The sequence below is a fragment of the Scleropages formosus genome, chromosome 13 (assembly GCF_900964775.1).
Source record: "Scleropages formosus chromosome 13, fSclFor1.1, whole genome shotgun sequence".
Classification (NCBI taxonomy): domain Eukaryota; kingdom Metazoa; phylum Chordata; class Actinopteri; order Osteoglossiformes; family Osteoglossidae; genus Scleropages; species Scleropages formosus.
In genome coordinates, this window is record NC_041818.1 from 2,306,052 (window position 1) to 2,326,744 (window position 20,693).

Below are 20,693 nucleotides of genomic sequence, written 5' to 3' on the forward strand. Positions count from 1 at the left end.
CTGTGTAACGGTATGAAGTGACACGATGAGCTTGACGTGAGTGCACTGAGAACGGGCACATGATAGATACCCCCACTGAGCAAGTCTGGATCATGCACTGCAGTAATACAGTAATGATCCAGCCCCCAGATCAACTTGTTGCTGTGCTGCACGTGCTCCGTGCCATGCCATGGCTCTGAGTCTGAGGAAGACAGGTGCACTTCGGCACGCCGACTGACTTGAGATCCCCGGGACTAATATGTTTTCCAGTTAAGTCTGGTAAACAGGTGCACAACGGCTTAAAAATACTATAAAAACGATACAACGCTAGGATACCAGTGTTCCAGCAAGAATGACGCAGCCGAACGAACTCGACATCTGGTACGTTATGTTGCGCGTCACCTGTGAAGCCGTAAGGGGGTGGCTGCGCGCGCCCCCTGATGACGTATAGGAACGCCCATTTTAGTCACGTTTACAATTCAAATGTTTCGCTTCCCGCCCGACACACGGCGAACGAAACAACCCTCAAATATGATCACCGTTGCAGCTGCATCACGAACGGACGCATTAAATAATGCAGTGCATTTTATCGGTCACACTTAACGGAAATGACACGACGCCGATGCGACAGACACAGCCAACACCACGAGACCATTGTTCCGGCCACTTGCCGTATGGGCGTAGACGTGAAGATGCGTCGCGCATGGGCGCTCTGGGGGAGTGGTCTCCTCGAAATAGGCGTGTCTAAGGGGTAGGGGGTGTGTTGGCTGTTACGTCACACAGTGCCGAGCTGCCGCAGGGCAAAAGCTTCACAGACATTTTAGGATTCTGTTCAGATTTCATTTGGTCAATGCTATGGACATGAAAAAATGCAACATACACGTGTTGTTGCAAGCTGCCGAATTTCTGGAGAGGAGAGAACGAGGTACTGTCATCGCTAGGAGTTTTTCTTCATTTAGTTTCTGCACTGCCGTCCGAGTAACGAGTCGAGTGGTTCATAGTTAGTAGCAGCTCTAGTCTTGTAAACAAGCACTGTGTGAAGCAGGCTCGCTGTGCGTGAGTCCGGGCTGGCGGCGCTTAATTCTTGCTGCTGATAGAAGGTGCATAACTGCGAGTTTTAAAGTGAAAGAAAGTGTTAAAAATGCAGGAGAGGTCGGTTGCGTTGAGAAGTCGCACTGTTACTGGCTGGTTCGCGGGCAACCTGTGTCTTGAAGAGCGCGCGAAGGCGCCAAACGGGCGGCGGTTTGAAAAGCAGCGCGTGCACTGCGGAGTGCGAGCGGCACTCCTGTCAACATTATATTCTTTCCCTTTCTTTATGAGCATCATAACACGGCGGCAGTGTCACGTGCGCTCCATACCATAGCGCTGTGTGTTGAGGCTTTCGTTGAAGACGAGTCGTTGGCTGGTGCCACAACTTACTCACTGCAGTTAGTGGGAGTTTAGTTATGTTTGAAATTGCTTATTATAATAGCACTTTCACTTTTATTTTCTCAGAAGTTTTTACTGTTTTATTTTTCTAGAGTTTCTCTCTGTCCTGTGGGAAAGCAACTGAAGCCGTGAAGGCTTATGCCTTATCATAAGCCTTATGTGCAAAAGAGGTGTTCATACGATAAAATTGTACAGTGTAAAGGATGATACATGAAAAGAAACTGCACAGCTGATATCATTTTGCAGTCATGGCTCCTTCCACTGCTGTTGTTTTTCCAGTTTTATGGCTTTTTGGTGAACTGGGTCCACTGTCTCCTTCCTTCTGCAGAGGCAGAGCATGGATACGCCTCGGTGTCTCTTGATCAGGACCGGGGAGCAGTGTGTCGGAGAGCCAGGGAGAGGAGCCGAAACCTGGAGCGTAACGGCACCAGGTGAGAAGAGCCAGAACCCCGAGCGTAGCAGTGCCAGGTGAGAGGAGCCGGAAGCCGGCGCGTAACGGAGCCAGGTGAGAGGAGCCGGAAGCCGGCGCGTAACGGAGCCAGGTGAGAGGAGCCGGAAGCCGGCGCGTAACGGAGCCAGGTGAGAGGAGCCGGAAGCCGGCGCGTAACGGAGCCAGGTGAGAGGAGCCGGAAGCCGGCGCGTAACGGAGCCAGGTGAGAGGAGCCGGAAGCCGGCGCGTAACGGAGCCAGGTGAGGGGAGCCGGAAGCCGGCGCGTAACGGAGCCAGGTGAGGGGAGCCGGAAGCCGGCGCGTAACGGAGCCAGGTGAGGGGAGCCGGAAGCCGGCGCGTAACGGAGCCAGGTGAGGGGAGCCGGAAGCCGGCGCGTAACGGAGCCAGGTGAGGGGAGCCGGAAGCCGGCGCGTAACGGAGCCAGGTGAGGGGAGCCGGAAGCCGGCGCGTAACGGCGCCAGGTGAGAGGAGTCCAAGGAACAAGATAAGTCGTGCAATAATGCATCATATTATGTTAGATTAGTTTAAACAATATAATTAGAGGCAGTTGGTAGGAAAGTGGTTACAGCTACTGCCTTTGGACTCGGAGGTTGCAGGTTTGATTCTCACCTCTAATTGCTCCAGTAAAATTACCCAGCTGTATAAATGTGTAAATAATTGTAAATACCTCAACATTGTAAGTCGCTTTGAAGAAAGTGTCAGCTAAATGTAATTAGTAGCCGCACATCCGGTTACTTGGTGAAATACCTTAATGCTGACTCCTTAATTAGCTACTGCATGAAATGAGGTTGTCTGTCTTGTGTGTTTGTGGAACTGCTGAACAACTGTTACCCATTCCTAGTCTGAACTTTTTTTTTTCCTCGTGTTCACAGGATAGTCCATAATGAACTCGAAAAACACAGGTAATTATTCATAAAATTATAGAATGAAGCACCACTAAAAATGACAGAGAAATTGTATTGTTGAAAGTTTTGTCATTACTTTCCAGTATTGCAGACACTTTTAGAATAAATGTTTCAAAATATGTCAAAAGTTAATTACCTTAAAGCAGATATGTAATTGCACTTGTACAGGAGCACATTACATGATAGGCAATGAAAATCAGATTCAGTGACTATATAATACAGGCTTGTAATTTTACTACAATGGCATTTTGCCCATTACACAGTTATTTTACTTCCAGAATGATTGAAAAAAGTTCATATTAGAACACCAGTAACTGTTATTTTAAAAGGAACAGTTAAGTCCCAGATTTACAGCTTTCAGGGTGCTTGCTACCATATACTGATACGAAAATGTGCAGACAATGAAACAATTAATAAAAGAAAGCCAGTTGTCTATATTGTGCTGATTTTCTCTCAGTGCTGCTTTGTGCTTCCTTATGTGGCTGTGTCTGCAATGCTGGAGCTTAGGTCACTAACACCTCTCTTGCCTTAGGTGTCTGCTAGCAAAGTGTCGTCATAAATTCAAAAGTCTGTGTACTATGAATGGAGCATTGCAAAACCAGATAAAACACATGCTGTGCTTCAGTAACAAAGTGTTTTTCTGTCAATAAAGAGGAAAGCATCACTCACCAGTGAAGCACTTTTTCAAAATGAGAATCGCATCCATTCCTGAGATATTCGAACCTCACAGTTTAAAACACAAACTCTCCAGGAGGAAGGAAACCAGTTTCCTTCATAATGCAATACAATATACAGGCAGTCCCCAGATTACAAATGAGTTCCATTCCTAAATCTGTTTTTAAATGGAATTTTTATGTAAGTTGGAACAGTTAGGTACAGTTCATGTTTAAAGTCAGTTAGTTAAATGTTTGTCTTAGTATATTGTGTACCTTTCTATGCATAAAACAGTAACGAAACACTTGTATATACACTAAAATATCTTTAACAGAATAATATAGTAATAACAAGGATAACAATAATAAATGTAATTACAGTATTTATAATAGAGAGAGAGAAAGACATCGGGACACAGCCTTTTACATGCGCCATTATTTTCGCTTTGTCCTTTAAAATTGTCCCGATCGTTGACCGACTGTAACCTGTCGCTCTTTGGAAATTTTTGTTGGCATTTCACGTTTTTCCCAATCACTTTATTATTTCCACTTTCAGTCGTGATCGTTTCCCTTTTCTTTGATGCATCATCATCATCCTGCGCTTTGGTGACATGGTTGTGAAGGTAAAAACAAAAAAATCAGTCAAATGCAGTAACACACGAGGCACATAAGAACGAAGTCTGTCTTACCTCTGGCTCACATGCTCACGAGCCGACGAACTGCTGAAGATGTGCAATGTTTTGATGTGCGTAGCAAAGTAGCATCCATTTGTTATTACGAATCGTTGTATGTAACTCTAATTTTTAATATACTGTACAATTCCTGTTTAATGCTCCCACCCATTTTTGAAAATACCCGGTATATTTTTTGAAGTAATCAGAAAAGAATGAAGAAAAAAAAAAAAAAAACTTACCGGTACCAATTTTAAATCACATTCTCTTCCGTAGTCCGTAACATGAAACAAACCACAAACGCATTAATAACTATGTGAACACGTCAAACTTCCATGAAAAACACTGACATTGATAATTGTTAAACTGTATTAACACATTTACACACTGTAAACAACAAAGATAAATCCAGACTGTCTGGTTCATTAATGTCGGGGAATATCGTAATCCGACACCTCCCCGATGTCTGTCGCGTGTGAGTGGTCAGATTCAGAATCTGAAATTTCACACACAGCAAGGCCAGTACTACCCCTGGCAGCATTCTCAAGCACATTTTCACTCAGGATCCTAGGGGTTAATACCCGATGTACTTGTGGCATTTGCATGAACTTTTTAGGGAGAGAAATGATGATCGACTTCACTGCCATATGACCTCTAATAAACGCCCCTCTTTTGGAAAATTTAACGCCCTGGGCCGTTAAATAGGGATTTTACGGTAGTAGGTGTTACAAGGGGTCATTCGTAACTATGGGTTGTACGTAAGTCAGATGTTCGTAAGCCGGGGATTGCCTGTACGTAATCTAAAAACATAAGGGGTTTTATAAAGACACTGCTTTTCTCTGTAGTTGGTATGGGGTTTCCCCTACAGAGGAAATGTCTGCCCCTGTTTCTTCATTTGATGTTCAAGCCAAATCTGAAATGCCATGAAAGCCTTGACCACCTACTTGTAAAAATACCTTTTCGCTTAATTTCAAGCAATAGATTTTGTTGTGAATGACTTATTTCTTCCTAAGGAAATTATAGTTCAACCCCCTCACAATGGAAATTTGCCCAAATGTCCTTTCATGGAAAAAATATCCCCGTTATTTGAAAGATTGATGTATAAACCTAAGCGGTGTCATCGCTTGCTCCGTAAATGCATATTATTGTTCAGGATGCACTGCTTCAATGCTAGAAACTCCCTCTTGCTACTATTGGCTATGTAACTCCTAGTGTGTTCAGAGTGGATTGGAGGCTGGGCTACTTACCACAAGAGGCATAACTGTGATTTAAAATAAATGAAAAAGCACCCTGAAACAGACACCATTTTTTTGTGAGTCAACCAAGAAAGACACTGGTGAGGAAGCTGCTGGATGAGCTAAGAGGGGTTTGTGCTTGGGAGATGTGTGACCTTTGTGTATGTTTGTGTTTTTTGTAGGCGAGCTCAGCTGAGGCAGTGTTTGGAGCAGCTGAAGCAGCAGGTGCCCCTGTCTTCAGATTCCGTTAGAAATACCACGCTCAACCTACTGAGGCATGCCAGGCTGCACATAAAGGTGAGCAAACTCTGGGACCGCTCTCCTGCTCGGCTCCTCTTCCAGGTGTTGTATGTGGAGTCCTTCGAACCTCTTGGATGTCTGGCTGTACTAAAGTACAGTCTTTTCCAGTTTGATGCCTATATGTAATTGGATCCTGAATGTTTGTCCCTTGAAGAAAAGAGGGCATTTCTTTTATTTCCTACTTGGGGGAAAACTGTACATTTTCCCATCTCCAACAGTCAATCATGTTTAACAAAAACATGAACAAAAATTACTACCCCCACAAGGACAAACTGCAAGAAAGTGGACTGAAAGCAATGTAAGTAACAGTAAGATTAATTGCTGTGTAATAATCAATAGTGAAACCTTAATGTGCATGAAGTTAGCATTACCCCACCGGAGCTGAAAGAGTTCTCGCTGTCTTCATTGCCATTACATGAAGGAAGATTTGCAATTGACACCAGTAGAATCTCCTTTAATAACAGTTCACGCCTATAAGTGATACTTTGCGCCCAAGATTTACGTGAATGATGACAGTGGTGACGACTGAGGATGAGTTTGGAGCTGCTCTTTAATATTGTGCTGTAACACTGATGCGGAGAGGCTCAAGTGCATTCAGTTCCTGTGCTCTTTCCCTCCCTCCCTCCCTCCCTCTTCCTTCACGCACACACAATATCACTTATGTCACATTCGCAAAACTTGAGCCCCGTTGTAGGCTGCATAAAATAAGAAAAAATGAAGTGAAGGCTACCAGTTAAACAAAGCACTTATTCCTTGAAGCAAATGAAGGTGGAAGCTATGAGATGATTGGAGATGCAGTGTGGATGCATTTGTCTGCCACGCTCAGGAGGGTTAGGTGCAGAAACGAGTCCCTGTAATGGGGGTCTGTAAAATCAAAGGTGCAGTACCCCGGAAAGTGTATAGAGGTGGTTCTCGATTTACAGTGGGGTTCTTTCTGGTGACCTTGCAATGACCTTCTTGTAATTTCACCACCTTTTACTGTATAATAACTCCTTGTATATCCTCATGGTTCTTAACATGAATGGATGCTGTTTTTATAGCAGGGCTTTCTTATATTTTCTCACCAGTTTCATACATAACTCATGTTAAAATACTACTAATATAGAATAATTATACAGTGCAATATTAGAACAATATTTTCATGCGGCACTGTTATTTTCACTTCAGTTTTCAAAATGTACTCTTGTTTTTCTCCTGCACCACCTGAATATTTGCTAACTAGTTCTTTGAAAAAGTAATTTGAATGGAATCACAAATGAGAAATTCTGTTAAGTGTTTTTGTAAATAAAACACAGTCACTGTCAAACACACTTACGGAGTCAATAAGAAATACGGTGCCTTGTGGCAGTGCGGCCAGCTGATGTTATGGTGTAGCGGTTGGCATTGGATGTTAAGAGCAAACATCAGAACTCCAAAATAATACAGTAAGGGTGACGAGCTGACCATTGTAAGTCCTCATTGTTTTGCATACACAGTAAGTGGAGAGCTACCCGTAAAGCCATTGTTGCCGAAATCAGCCTTTTACCCCTTCAGCTTTTCCATCACACTTGGCAATCCTGTAGTGACCAGTACTCAGTGACCACTTGTGTCCACCTGTAGTTGGTACTGATGCAAGTTTTTGTCAAGAATGTTGATTGTTTTTGGTCTTTTTGTTGATTTTGATTATTATTACTTAACATACAAGATTTTCTTGTGTTTAAAAAACTGAATTCTGAAGAATTTCCAATCTTATCCTACCAGGATTTTTTGTGTGTGTCTGTTTTCACATGTGCGTGCGTGTGCTGAGCTTACTGCGTTGCCAGTCATTCACCATCCGGAACTGTGCTTTCAGAAGCTGCAGGAGCAGGACGAACGGGCTCGGCAGCTAAAGGAACGACTGCGCTGGGAGCAGAGGGACCTGCGCAGGCGACTCGAGCAGCTCCAGGGCACCACAGAGAGGGTGCGCAGCGACAGCCTCGGCTCGACCATGTGTTCCGACAAGTCTGACTCCGACCGAGGTGATCAGGCATCCCAGCCTTACACTCGTGCTTCCTTCCCATCCTGCCACACCTCTCTGCAGTAAATGCCCTGAACTTTGGCTTGGGTATAATTTGTATGGGTCAGCACAGTGGCGCACTGAGTCTTTCCACTGCTTCACAGTTCCTGGGTCATGCAGGAGAGCATGGGTTCGATCCCTGCTCGATCTGTGTGGAGTTTGCATGTTCCCCTCATGTCTGTGTGGGTTCCAGGTGCTCAGGTTTCCTCCAACAGTCCAAAGACATGTAGTTCAGGTGAATTGGTGACTTTAAATTGGCCTCATTGTGTGAATGGGTGAGTGACTGTGTGTGTGACTACCCTGTCAAGGAATACCCCCCTCACCCTTTTGCCCAGTGCATCCGGGATAAGCCCCGGATCACCACGGCCCTGCTCAGGACAAAGTCGTCATTGAAGATGGATGGATGGATGGATAATGTGTACCATTCCTTGGAGTTGTATCTGTACTGCTTCTCTAATTTATTATGGGGCTTTGATTTAATGTGTAAATGTTCATTTTGCTGTAAAAATGAACACGCCTGGTGACACCATTCTGGTTGCAAAGCGTCAGTACCTGTGTGTCGCATCTAGTGCTATAACTGCTCTACTGCAACGACAGCAGAGTCACAAACTGTTGTTATTAGCAGGCCTTAATTTTTTACATGGGTTGGTTTGGGTTGTCCACAGGACAGGGACATTTTACATTTCACCTGTCCAATTGTGGAACATATCTGAAAGACAAAAATGTCTCTTTTTAAAACATCCATTAACGGGCAGAAATACAACACGTACTGTTGACAAGTTTACCAGTTTTGTATTTGCTTGCAGTTCAGTTTTAACCTAAAAATAAATTTCACTGAAAAGAAATTCAAGTGATTCTATAAAATTTAAGTGAAGCAGCACAAAGAGATACTTGACAATTGGTAGAAAGTTGCTCAGGGTGCTACGTGAAAGGAACTGTATCAGTAGATAGGCTCAGACATAAAGAAATCATCCAGAATAGGAAGTTATTTGTCTGGTTTGCTTCACTTTTGACATATTTGGGCCTGTTCCAGCGAGAAAACGAGTCCGAAACAAAAATGCAGACCGTGCAGTAAGCAATGTCATTTTTAATAATTTTTTTTTTAATAACGATGGCCATAATTTTCATCCAATTTCTCAATATTTTACCTGAATTTGTTGTCCACCTGTTCATCAGACAGATATCTGAATGGCTGTCTGTCTCTGCCTGTAAATTTAAGCCAGTTACCTGTCCTGGGCAGTTTGATGGTCGTCGTCATCATGCCCTCCCTAGCAGAAGTAGAAGCAATAGCATTTCTTATCATCTGTAGTGGTAGCTGTAGAAAATAGACGGTGAATGTGAAGAGCCCTGTCACCGTGAGACACGTGCAGGGTGCTTTTGTACAGTGAAGTGCTGTTACTCGTACTGATGTCGCGTGTCCTGTCGTTGTAGAGGATGTGGAGGTGGACGTGGAGAGTGCCGTGTTCACGTGTTCGACACCTACGCAGACCGAGGGGGACCACAGCTATTCCACCCCTGGATGCACATGGCTATGACATGTGCGCATGCCTGCCTTCCTCTCAAGGTTGCACTGTCAAACCGAAAGCATTCCAAAAAGAAGAAAGAAGCCATGGAACATGGCCTGCAGAAGGGAGAGCGCAAGCAGGATAGATGCACTTTTGCATTCCCAGCACCTCCAAAGCACACACACCACCAATACCTGGGTTTACCTTTTTATTATTATTATATTTTAAATTCAGTACTTTATCAGGTAGCAGATTCTGTAGGCTTGTTCAATCAGAATGCATAGCTCAGAGGGGGTTAGTGTCACCTGAAGTGCTATCATCAGCTTCTGTTTTGAGAAGTTCAGTAGATAAAGTCCAGTTTTCCATGTTAGTGACATTTAACTCAACTTTACGATGTGGGAGAAGCTAAAATGGATCCATTTAGACCGTATATGTGCACACATTACACTAAGGCATTAGATCATGACAAATATTAAATTCCATTTTGAAATAGGTTTTTGGCTAGTAGTAGTAGTAGCAGGAAGCAGTTTGACTGATGCACTAATTTAATTCCATATTGAGATGCTTACCTATATAATTTTTTTCCGAAAGGCCTTCATGGACAGAGCTAAAGTTAATTTTGACCGTTTTATTCCCGGACGCTATGGTCATGTTAAAGGTAACACAAACAAATCATGCAGTATGCAATGTTTCCTGGTACTTAAGCTAGCAAAGTTGTTAACTGGGGAAGTCTCTCATGGGCCAGAAGTTGAATAAACAGGAACATTTCAGTGGGTGAATGGATTCCAAACAGTAATATAATGTTTGCACTTAGTGGTTTATTTTTATTATATTTTAAGGTTGACCTCAATTTTCAGTGGTTACTAAGTTCTTAGGTAATCTGCTATTTATAAGTGTTTTCAAGTAACCGAAATAGCAACAGGTCATCTAATTTTTTTCCCTCTTCCCTTAAAGAAAACCTTCACGAAATCACTCCTTGTTTTATTATAGTAATTTAATAAAGATACTGAAATATTAGTTCACAGGTTTTGAGTAAATCATTGTAATTACAGTATTTAAATTGTGATTTTGTCCTCAAATTCACACACTTGATGTCCCCTCCTTTAATTGACTAGTGTGTCTTGTAACAAAGTGACAGCGGTTCTGAAGTTGTTGCAAATCTTAAAAGCCAAGTTTGGGTACACAGTGAGAATATTGTGGCTCATTTTAACAATCTGGACTTTGAGGTGGTCATCAAAGAAAGTGAGGGAAAGGAGCTATTTATGCCTTCTGACAATACAGGTATGCGCCGCTTTCCGACGTTTCGGGCAGTGATGGACCGCATATACAACGGTAGTCCCATAAAAATATAATAGCCTGAAAAATTCCTATCTAAGAGTGATGTTGTAGCTGTTGCATGGGTCATAACGCGTTGCTGTGCTGCCAGACATATGAAAGTATATACGATTTATGTATTGTACATAATACATGATAATGATAATAAACAACTGTTACTGTTTTATGTATTTACTGTACAGTAGTTTTTATTTGAGTGTACTCTTTCTACTTAAAGTTCCGCAATGTAAGAGAGTACTGTACACTCCATGATGTTTGCTCAACTACAAAGTCGAACTGCGACTGGTTTTGCAGAACGTAACCCCGTCGTTAAGTGGCGCATACCTGTATTTAATAATTTTTCCCTATGAATGGGCGTGTCTCATTGTTTAGGGGAACAGTTTGTATTAAGCCATATTTACCTGTATTCTATATAAGCTTAATTCCTGATAGCTTGTACTTCTGCCTGCATTGAGGAAATGTTTCTAGAAATGACTTGGAGCAATATTTTAAAATATTACATAGGATCCATGTTCTAAATTGCATTTTTAAATTGCATTCTTAATTGTGCCATTACTAAAAATGGCATCTATTACTTATTTAGTTTACAGTGTAAGTAGATTCAAAATTGTGCACAACACTGGGATCTTTGAGAATTATATAGAACATCCTGCAGTAACAGGACAAAATATATATGGAACAAGTCTTTGAATTGCTTTCAATAATTGACAATTTGTTATTGAACAAATCTGAGATGTTTTGTAAAAACAGACTGGGATTTGTTAAACATTATTATTTGCTATCTATGTGGCAGTAAAAAAGTTTATGTAGTCTTTTTAAGGTATCTGCCATAAAAAACATTTTCCCCCCAACCATACTTTGAAAGAAAGCACTTTCAATTGTTATAAGAGCAAGTTTTAAGTGGGCAAACTGCTGCTTCAATTCACGTGATCCTGTTAATTTTTAACAACTGTTATGCAGCCTTTAATTCATATGTTGTTTCTTAAAGAATCAGCATATATGACAATGAGCAGGACAGAATGCCATTCCCATTTTACATCTCTCATGCACTTGCCTGTTGGAACTTAGTTTTCCTTTTTTTCCTTTTTGGTAGAATGACATGGCAGTATAGACAATGTTGGGAATGGATGGCGACTGCTAATTGACACACGAACCCAAAGCACTTCCTCTGTCAAAGTATCCCAGCACTCAGCTGCTTCTGACCCACTTTAGATGCTCTCTCATACATGCTATTTGGCTAAAGTAGAAAAGTAAACAGCACATTTAAATTTAAGGAATCCAGTTGAATTTGCAGATGTGCATTTTGAAGAATTTGGGAAGTTTCAGCCTTCAGTTTTATTTTCTGTGTGAGTTTCTGAAGCTTCTTGTAAGTAGCAGAGCTATAGAAAGAGTGCCTTTGTTGTTGGAAGTACGGCAGAGTCCCGGGTTCTCAGCACACATACAGTGGCACAGTGTTGCTGCAAAAGCAGCTTGTAATATTGTATTTGTACTCTCTCCCAGTAATTTGTAGCAGTCTATTGTACTAGTATGTGTGTGTAATAAAGGTTTTATACTTTTTCCTTCGCGTTGTCCCTATACTATGTAAGTAAATGTAGTGGCTAATGCTCATCCCTTCAGCAGGTGCTGTAAAAGTGCAATTTCACTTTTCAAAAAATTTGGTAAACTTAAAAAAAAACTTTGCCAACAGTACAGCCTATATTTTAATGCCTTAATTTTGTCGACAATAGTAACCATGCTGTTAATTTTATTGCAATCTAAATTTACAAACCGATTTGGAAAAAAGACACCGAAGTGTCATGGTGGAACAAAACAGAAAATCTTTAATTTCCTACAGTTTCAGTTCTTCTTAAGCATTTCAACTAGTACCAATATTGAGCAAAACGAATCTCTCATTTGATACACTCGAGTAGTGCATAGTTGGGAACATCCTGACAAAAGCAGAACCTGCACCATGTATCTAGAAAGCTATGACTTCAAAAAAAATGAAGTTAGAATTCATTTGGTCCAATCTGAAGCAATGGATTTTGTAATGGAACAAAAGGAAGTAATTACACCAGCATTTCAGTGATAAGTCAATTTTTTTAAGTAAACAAACAGGATTGAAATAGATTAATAATTTAAAAACACTACTTGGGTAAATTAACATCACACATGTGTCCCACTGATACAGGAAGTGGAAAGGTATGACTCCAAAGAGGAAATGGTCTCTTGTGGTGAAGACAGTTGGGGTATGACAATGTCAAGGCTCAGGAGTGAGAAATGGGCCAGGCTGGATACAATCTTCCCTGGGACTCAGACTCCAGGTGCAGCATGTTGGAGGCGGAGTCCTGCTCCTGGCATCTCACACGTAGTGCTTCTTCTGGGCGTGTGACGCCAAGCCTTTGGCCTTTTCCGTCGCAGCCAGTGCTGTCTCCCTGGCCTTCCCTGTCGCTTCTTTGGCTGTCTCTGCCAGGGTCCTTGGGGCTGTGTCACCTTCAGACGGGATACACAGCGGTCACATCCATGGTGATATTCTGACAACTATGGTCTTGTTCAAATTTAAACAATTTATGCGTTCTCCCAAATCTTCAAAAAGGTAACAGCTTGCTACAGTACAAGATGTGCGCTTTTTAATCCGTGTGGCATAATGATTAGATTTCAACACATCCAAATGTTCGCCTTACCTTGCATTCTAGCCAGGATGTATTCAAATCCTTTCATGGTCTTTGTGACGCTGGCCTTAAACCTTGCAAGGCCAAACTCCTTGGGAAAGACAAACATGTCACTATTACACAGCGCCAAGAGCCACTGCTTCTATGCCCAGATCTCAGTGACACAGTATTCTGTACTCTCAAGTGTGTTCGCAGCGACTCGTGTAGTGTGTGCTACTTTAAATGGTGACATCAGACAAACTGACTATATATTGACAGCACTCCGTCTGTTGGAGAAAAGCACTTTTGTTTTCTCTGAGCTGTACATCACTCTAGAGGAAAAGGCCTGCTCAACAAGTCCATGTAAATGAGGGTAAGATGTGCAGCACCATCGACTTTTGCATGGGCACCACAGCTATTTTCCAGCCCATGGGCCACAGATGGGGTGCACATCCCCTTTCGGTAAGGGAGCCTACAGCATGCAGCTTCGTCCTCCAGCTCTTTTCAGCAGTAAATTATGCAGCAAACAGCTGCAGTGTGGAAGTGGATTAGAGAGGCTCGCGTTTGGAAGAAACATTTTCCAGCTTACGCCATCGTCTGTGCTGAAACCCACTGACCTGAATAGCTCTAGACAGGCCATACAGCTTGGAAGAGATCCAGGCCTCTCTCTTTATCTCCGTCCAGTCGCCATTGTCCGGGTTCACCCTGTACACACACCTTTCTTCCACCGACTGCAAGGAAAGAGCGAAAGAAGAGATACACACCAAGTTAAAGCTCATGAACATACTGTCCCTTCAGCAGTGCCATACTCCTCACAGGGTCCTTAGACACTCTACACTATGAAGCATACTTTAATTACTTCAGTAATTAACACAAAGATGTGGATTTCTTTAGTAAACCTGAAGTACACCAAAATGAGAGAGCATGACTCTCTTAAAGTGACAATACGCTCTCAATATCAAATACAACAAAGACAAGAAATATACAGCTCTCCCCATCCAAAAATGTGGAAATTCTATAGGGGACACGTATGTATTTACAGATGTGTTCATTCTCACTTCCTGCTCCTACTGCATTCACTTCATTGTGCTGAGATTATACACATACAGCACAGTAAGAAGAATAGCCCAAACAGAGTCAATTACAGTAACGCTGCGTGGGTAAAATAGCTAAGGAAAAGGATAGTTACAAAAAACAGTAACGATTAGGTGCGAACAGGTAATATACATACATACATGATGACACTACATAGAGTTTGTTGGAAGTTGCTTTGGAGAAAAGCATTTAAATGGGAAACGTAACTCGTGAAGTGTCTTATACTGTGTGTCCGCAGTTATCCACCTACACGTCACACTTGTTTACTCGTTTAGGATTTGTGTCCGGCGCCAATGCTAGTAGCATCGTACTTTTAAAACTATGGATTTGTGTAGTACAAACCAGCTTTTCACTGCATTTATTCTGTTTGCTCATCTCACACACCTTTAAGAGTTCGCCAATCAGAATATAAAGTTCCCACAGCAAAAAGGTGAAAAACTGAAAAGTGAGTTTGATCTGAATGTCCTTACACTGGTCCACTTGAATGACGTTTTTCCATCATGTCTTAGGGTAACATGACTTCCGCTATGTATTGTTTTGTTACGAGAAAATATTCAGTCCACATGACTCATGAGCATCGCAGGACAAGGACCGTCTCTATATGTGTACACAAACACACACACGGTATTGCACCCATAAACATACACGTGTGAAATTCAACATGGCTACCGGAGTATCCAGGTGACACTGCGTCTACTACACGTGCTAAACACTGTTATGATGACAAAAATAACTAATGGATCAGTTACCCTCTAAAACCAGGCTCCAAACATAGCTAGTGTGAAGGGGCCATGGGGTTCACATGTGAATGAGTAAAGGTGGGTGACTCACCATAAGGCGTGCGTGACTGATGTTCCACGTGACCGTGGTCATGGTCCGACACTCCGGTTCCACGATGGAGTCTTCAATGATGTAGGCCGAGCGGGCCACATGTGCGGGGAGGTACCGCTCTGCCCAGCGGGGAACCCGACTTGTCTTGGTTAGTAGACGTCTCGAGATTAGGCGGTTGTCTGAGGTGACTTCCCGAAAAACAATGTCCTCAGTCAGGACATGGTTACTGGAACACGGAAACAAGGTTTTCAGTATCAGCGACATCATGACAGTCAACTCACTAAGCACTCGTGCCCCACAGCTCAAGTGACTATGAGTTTGGAAGTAGGTTCAAATTCGGCTCGGCTTGCACGTTCTCCTTGTGTTCACGTCCGTTTGCTCCAGGGGCTTGAGTTTCCTCCCACAGTCCAAAGGCACATGTTTCAGGTGAACTGGTGGGTTGAAATAGCCAGAAGTACTGTAGTGTGGTGCAGCGTGTTAGTATCACATACCTAGACTTGTCGCATTAAACAAACATGTCAGCTAAATACATGTTATTCCCAATAATAACAACAATAACTTAAGAGACAGCAAACGGAAAAGTGATTAGGCTGTCACCTTGCAATCAGGAGGATTGAGTCCTCGCTCATACCATAGTACCCCAGTGGAGGTACTTTGAACAGACATGGTGAGAATAGCAGGATGTGTACATGGTTAAGCTGGTGTAACCCTAACCTTCTAATGGACTGGTGTGCTGTCCAGGGTGTACCCCCATCAGCCTAACGCCCAGCGCTTCTGGGATAGGCTCCAGATCACTGCTGCGCTACTCAGGACAAGCAGTTATTGAAACTGGATGGATGGTTGGATGGATGGTGTAACAGTGACAAAGGCAGGAAGTCACACTGGGCATAGGAGAGATGCTCAGAGGTGAACTTTGTGGACCTTCAAAGGCTCCCTGCCCTCGCGGGAGCAGTGAAGAGCAATGGGCTGCGGGAGAGACCTGTAGGGGTTCGGGTATCTCTGCCAGAAGGCAACGAGCACTTGGTCCCAGGAGCTCTTGAGAACGCTGCAGCACAGGAAGTGTTTCACCATGGTTCCCCCGAGGACCTGCAGCCACACACCACACTGCTCACAGAATGCATTATCACACAATACTAAAACACACATTTTATCAAAAGAAGACAAAGGAAGAACAGCGCAGTTTCCAGCTGCCAGCTCAATGCTGTTTTTATTGAAGTGTGTGACACAACTGGCACATTTACACTCTTTACACATCCATAATATTGGTACCTTTTGTTTCAATAATTTCTCGTAATAGTAATACCACTACTAGTAATAATAATAATATGATGACGACGATAGGCAACTACTTCCAAAAGTTTGACACGTGACCAAAATGGACGTTTAATTTAAATGAAGACAAAAGGAAAAATACACTCCACAGCGCAGCTACAACGAGTATCCTTATTTTATCTAAATATTACCTAAATATTTAATTTATGCGGAATTTTTACGGCCCTCAGAACAGGAACGTGCGCGCGCGCACAGCGTTACCCGCGGTCACACAAATGAATTACCTCCGCATTACATCACGGCGAAGCCGCACACGCGCAGTAAAGTATCCGAAGTACCCGAGCGCCTTACCTGGAAACAACACCATCAGGCGAGCGCTGTACCCTTTCTTGTTAAACGCATGAAGAACTCGAACTCATTGACTCAAACAGCCACAAGCCAGGCTGCATGCTATACGATACGTGACTCAGGAAACGTGGGGGAAAGAAAAGTCACGGATGACGTCACATCCTGGTGAAACCGCACTACCGTAGAGTTCAAACGTCCCGCGGCCTTCACCGGAACCCTGCAGAAGCAGCTGTTGTTCAGCTGCTGACCAGCAGAGGTCAGAACTTGACCGACGAGAATAACGCCACACGGCAACATGACATTACGAGCTCAGAAGTGAAACGTTAACAAAGAAACTGAGAAAAAAAAGACCATTTGAAAGGTTAGGATGGTGCCATCATGTTTTCTCCAAAACGAAAAACGTGCACAAGATTTAATTTACCTTCGCACCTTCTAATGAATTAGGACAGGTATGTGTACACAAGCAAGTAATATTTAGGTAAAAATGGTCTTTATACTGTTTTTTTAATTTTATTTCAGATATTGTCTCTTGAATGTGGTTTGCCTGGTAAGTTCAAAGTTAATTTTGACACATTTTGCTAAAAGGCACACCTTCTTGTTGCTGCTGTTGCTGACCGCAATGTGCCCTGTTGGGGACGTGCAGTGTGCCAATGTGTCTTTTCCCCCTCCAGCAGTTCTGGTTTGGATGGTTGACTGTTCAGTGTCCAGCTTCTCTGGACACTACTGTCTTGTGTAATTTAGTTTACTACCAATATAGTAGTTATGAGTTGAACATAATCACAGCTGGAAGTGTGTACATCAGTAACACTGAAAGGAATGTAATGATCCTATACTCACCTTTTCCCCATTTTGTCTTCCGTTGCCATGGTGAAAAGAGGTCACCTAGGCTTTTACTGAACTAGATGCTGGGTTTTTGTGCCTCACTTTCGTCTGGCTGCTTCCCATCTGCCTTCAAAACTGCCCTTATTTCATCCCTGTTAAAGACACCCTCTCTGAATCCTGACTCAGTCCCAAACTACAGGCCAGTCTCCCCACTCCCTCTTCTGCTAAAAATAATGGAACATGCAGCCTACAGTCAGTTATCCCCTTGATACCTATCAATCTGGATTCAAAGTTGGACATTACACCATGACAGTTTTCCTCACAGTATCAGATTCTGTACAGTTGGCCTCTCTCTCCTTGGTCCTCATCTTTCTCAAACTGTCCTCAGCATCTGGCACTGTCAACCATCAGATTCTACTCTTCTCTCTTAGACTTCTTGGCCTCAGATGAGCTGCTCTAAAATGGTGAATCCTACTCATCAGGTAGATTTTAGCATGTGATCTGACATGGCTCTCTGTCTTCTCTTCAGCTCTCTGAACCCCTACTCTTCAGTGTACACCTCTTCCCTTAGCTCTGTTACCATCTCCCAAGGATTCTCCTACCACTGCTATGCCGATGATACCCAACTCTTCCTCTCCTCCCCCTGGCACTACAGACATTTAGTCATGCATCACTGCTTGCCTCTCAGACATCTCCGCCTGGATATCTGATCACCACCTGCAACTCAGCCTGTCCAAAACAGAGGTCTGTCTTGAGAACTGTCTATCAAACTGGACAACTCACTCATTTCACCTACTTCATCTAAAAGCCTGAGAGAAACGATTGACTCTGCTTTTTGCAGTATATTGATCCCATAACCTGAGAATGAAAAATACTTTTTTTTAATTTAAATGTCTTTAACTTATACAGCTACATTAAAAACTATATTAACATACAACAAATTGAAAATGACACACGAGAAAAAAACATTTTGTCCCCAACCCTCTGTTCAATGAACCTTGTTGGCTGGTTCATTCCGTAAACATGCCCAGCATTCTTCCTTTTTGTTACTGATCACCAAGACCCAGAAACACCAGGCAGGAGCTGAAAAGACTGTGGAAGTCTATGAAATGAAGGTAGCCCCACATTCCTTCTGAGTTTCTATTCTGTCTGGGTCCGTTTTGCTGCCAGCATAGAAATGAATGTAATTTTTGCTCTGCAGCAAAGAAACTTTAGAAAACAGAAAATTTACAGTACACAATAGAAACGAGTAGACCCCTGTGCAATATCACTTAAATGTCAAATTATTCAAAATTGTATCATCTCAATAATTGGATTATTTCTGAGTTGACAAGTAGAGTATTTTCTCTTATGTAAAATTAAAAACTAAGTTTAGATTTAATATAGCGAGTGTGGTGGCACAACGGGCTTGGCCAGATCCTGCTCTCTGGTGGATCTGGGGTTTGAGTCCCGCTTTGGGTGTCTTGCGACAGACTAGCATCCCATCCTGGGTGTGTCCTCTCTTTCTCTGGCCTTGTGCCCTGTGTTGCTGGGTTAGGCTCCGGTTTGCTGCAACCCCATTTGGGACAAGCGGTTTCAGACTCTGTGTGTGTGTGTGTGTGTGTGAGATTTTAATATATTAAAAATACAGGCCTCACAGTAGAAAGGCAATGCAACCAAATTTAGTACACCTTTCATTACTAAGATTCAAGTCTTCTATTTTTTTTTTTTTCCAATACTTTGTATGTCCACCTTTATTTTTGATGACAGATTCAATCCTCCTGTCCTGTGAACACCAGGACTTTCTCAGTTTTGGACCTATGGGCTGTGTCTATCTGCATCCCTGCATCATGAGAAATGCAAGATTAAACTTTGCTAAAGAACATGAGAAGAAGCCTGATAAATATTGGGAGAACATTCTTTGGTCAGATAAGACCAAGATAAATTTGTTTGGCTCGGATGGGGTCTAGCATGTTTGGTGTGAACCTGGCCAGGACTACCAATATTTGCATGGTCCTGACAGTGAAGCACAGAGGTGGGAGTGTAATGATATGGGGTTGTATGACTACAAAAGGTGTTGGGGAGATGACATTTATAGATGGCACTATGAATTCCTGTGGCCTATACCAAAATACTGGCTGATAAGATGACTCACAGTCTCCAGAAGCTTGGCAGAAGAGGAATATTTCAGCATAGCAACGATCCAAAGCACACTGCCAAAATCATGCAAGAATTTCCTAGGGAGACAGAAGTGAAAACTATGACCTGGCCAAGTATGTCACCTGAAATGAAGCCAAAAGAACAGCTTTGGGGTATTTTAAGAGAAAGGTATAGAAACACAACACCTCCAGAAAAGAGCAGCTGAAAAAAAATTATCTCTGAAGAATGGCAGAACATCTCTCCAGAAATTTGTGCAACACTGGTATCCTTCATGCCGAGAAGGATTGAGTCTTGTCAAAATTAAAGGTTGACATTCGAAGTATTAAAAAAAATGAGATTTGAATCTCAGTAATGAAAGGTGTACTGACTTTGGTGGCATTAAGTTCCTACTTAAATGCACTTCCCTTTACTCCCCTGTACAACACTCTACAGATATTCCCCGACTTACGACGGGGTTACGTTCAGCAAAACACATCGTAAGTCGAAAATGCATTTAATACACCTAACCTAGCGAACATCATAGCCCAGCATACATGCGGTAGCCATTACAGGCTTGCTGCCTTCATGCTGGGAAATTGAGTTTCTCCTCAAGAGTAATTGCCCTCCTCTGTTTCCCACCAATAGTGGGAGACACAGATGGGTGTTTCGTAGACATGATGGATGCACAAACACAATGTAAGTATGCGGGGGGAGTATTCAGAAAAATACTGGCAACACAGAACACTGTAGAGTATCGGTGTACTGTATAGCGACTGCATGGCAGACTGGAAGATGCGGATCGCTGCCACTGCCCAGCATCACGAGAGTGTATCGCACCACATGTTTCTTGACTGGGATAAAAATCAAAATCCAAAGTACGATTTCTACTGAAGGAGGGGCACGGTGGCACATCGGGCTTGACCAGGTCCTGCTCTCTGGTAGGCCTGGGGTTCGAGTACTGCTTGGGGTGCCTTGTGGCGGACTGGTATCCTGTCGGGGGGTGTCCCTCTCCCCCTCCAGCCTTGCTCTCTGTGTTGTCGGGTTAGGCTCCAGTTCACTGCGACCCTGCTCGGGACAAGT

The 20,693-nt window shown here is 42.9% G+C and overlaps 2 protein-coding genes across 5 annotated transcripts in view; one reads left to right on the plus strand and one right to left on the minus strand.

Moving 5' to 3' along the window:
- Positions 1–12,006, plus strand: part of mxd3 (MAX dimerization protein 3) — a 29,647-nt gene extending 17,641 nt beyond the window's left edge. For 2 of the 4 annotated variants that reach the window (XM_018746168.2, XM_018746014.2), the window contains exons 12-16: positions 1,736–1,838; positions 2,731–2,760; positions 5,505–5,619; positions 7,454–7,619; positions 9,091–12,006. In XM_018746168.2, coding sequence (XP_018601684.1) covers positions 1,736–1,838; positions 2,731–2,760; positions 5,505–5,619; positions 7,454–7,619; positions 9,091–9,446 — 770 coding nt within the window. In that variant the 3' untranslated portion in view covers positions 9,447–12,006. Of the gene's footprint in view, positions 1–1,735; positions 1,839–2,730; positions 2,761–5,504; positions 5,620–7,453; positions 7,620–9,088 lie in introns of all 4 variants that reach the window. The other 2 variants (XM_018746086.2, XM_018746242.2) reach the window with 2 other exon arrangements.
- A 291-nt stretch (positions 12,007–12,297) lies between these two features.
- prelid1a (PRELI domain containing 1a) lies at positions 12,298–16,810 on the minus strand. The gene is made up of 6 exons (XM_018743461.1): positions 16,677–16,810; positions 16,033–16,139; positions 15,054–15,279; positions 13,745–13,858; positions 13,161–13,239; positions 12,298–12,969 (listed from the first exon to the last, which is right to left on the minus strand). The coding sequence occupies exons 2-6, from the start codon at positions 16,122–16,124 to the stop codon at positions 12,839–12,841; spliced, it is 642 nt and encodes a 213-aa protein (XP_018598977.1). The 5' UTR covers positions 16,125–16,139; positions 16,677–16,810; the 3' UTR covers positions 12,298–12,838.
- Between the last annotated feature and the right edge of the window lie 3,883 nt (positions 16,811–20,693).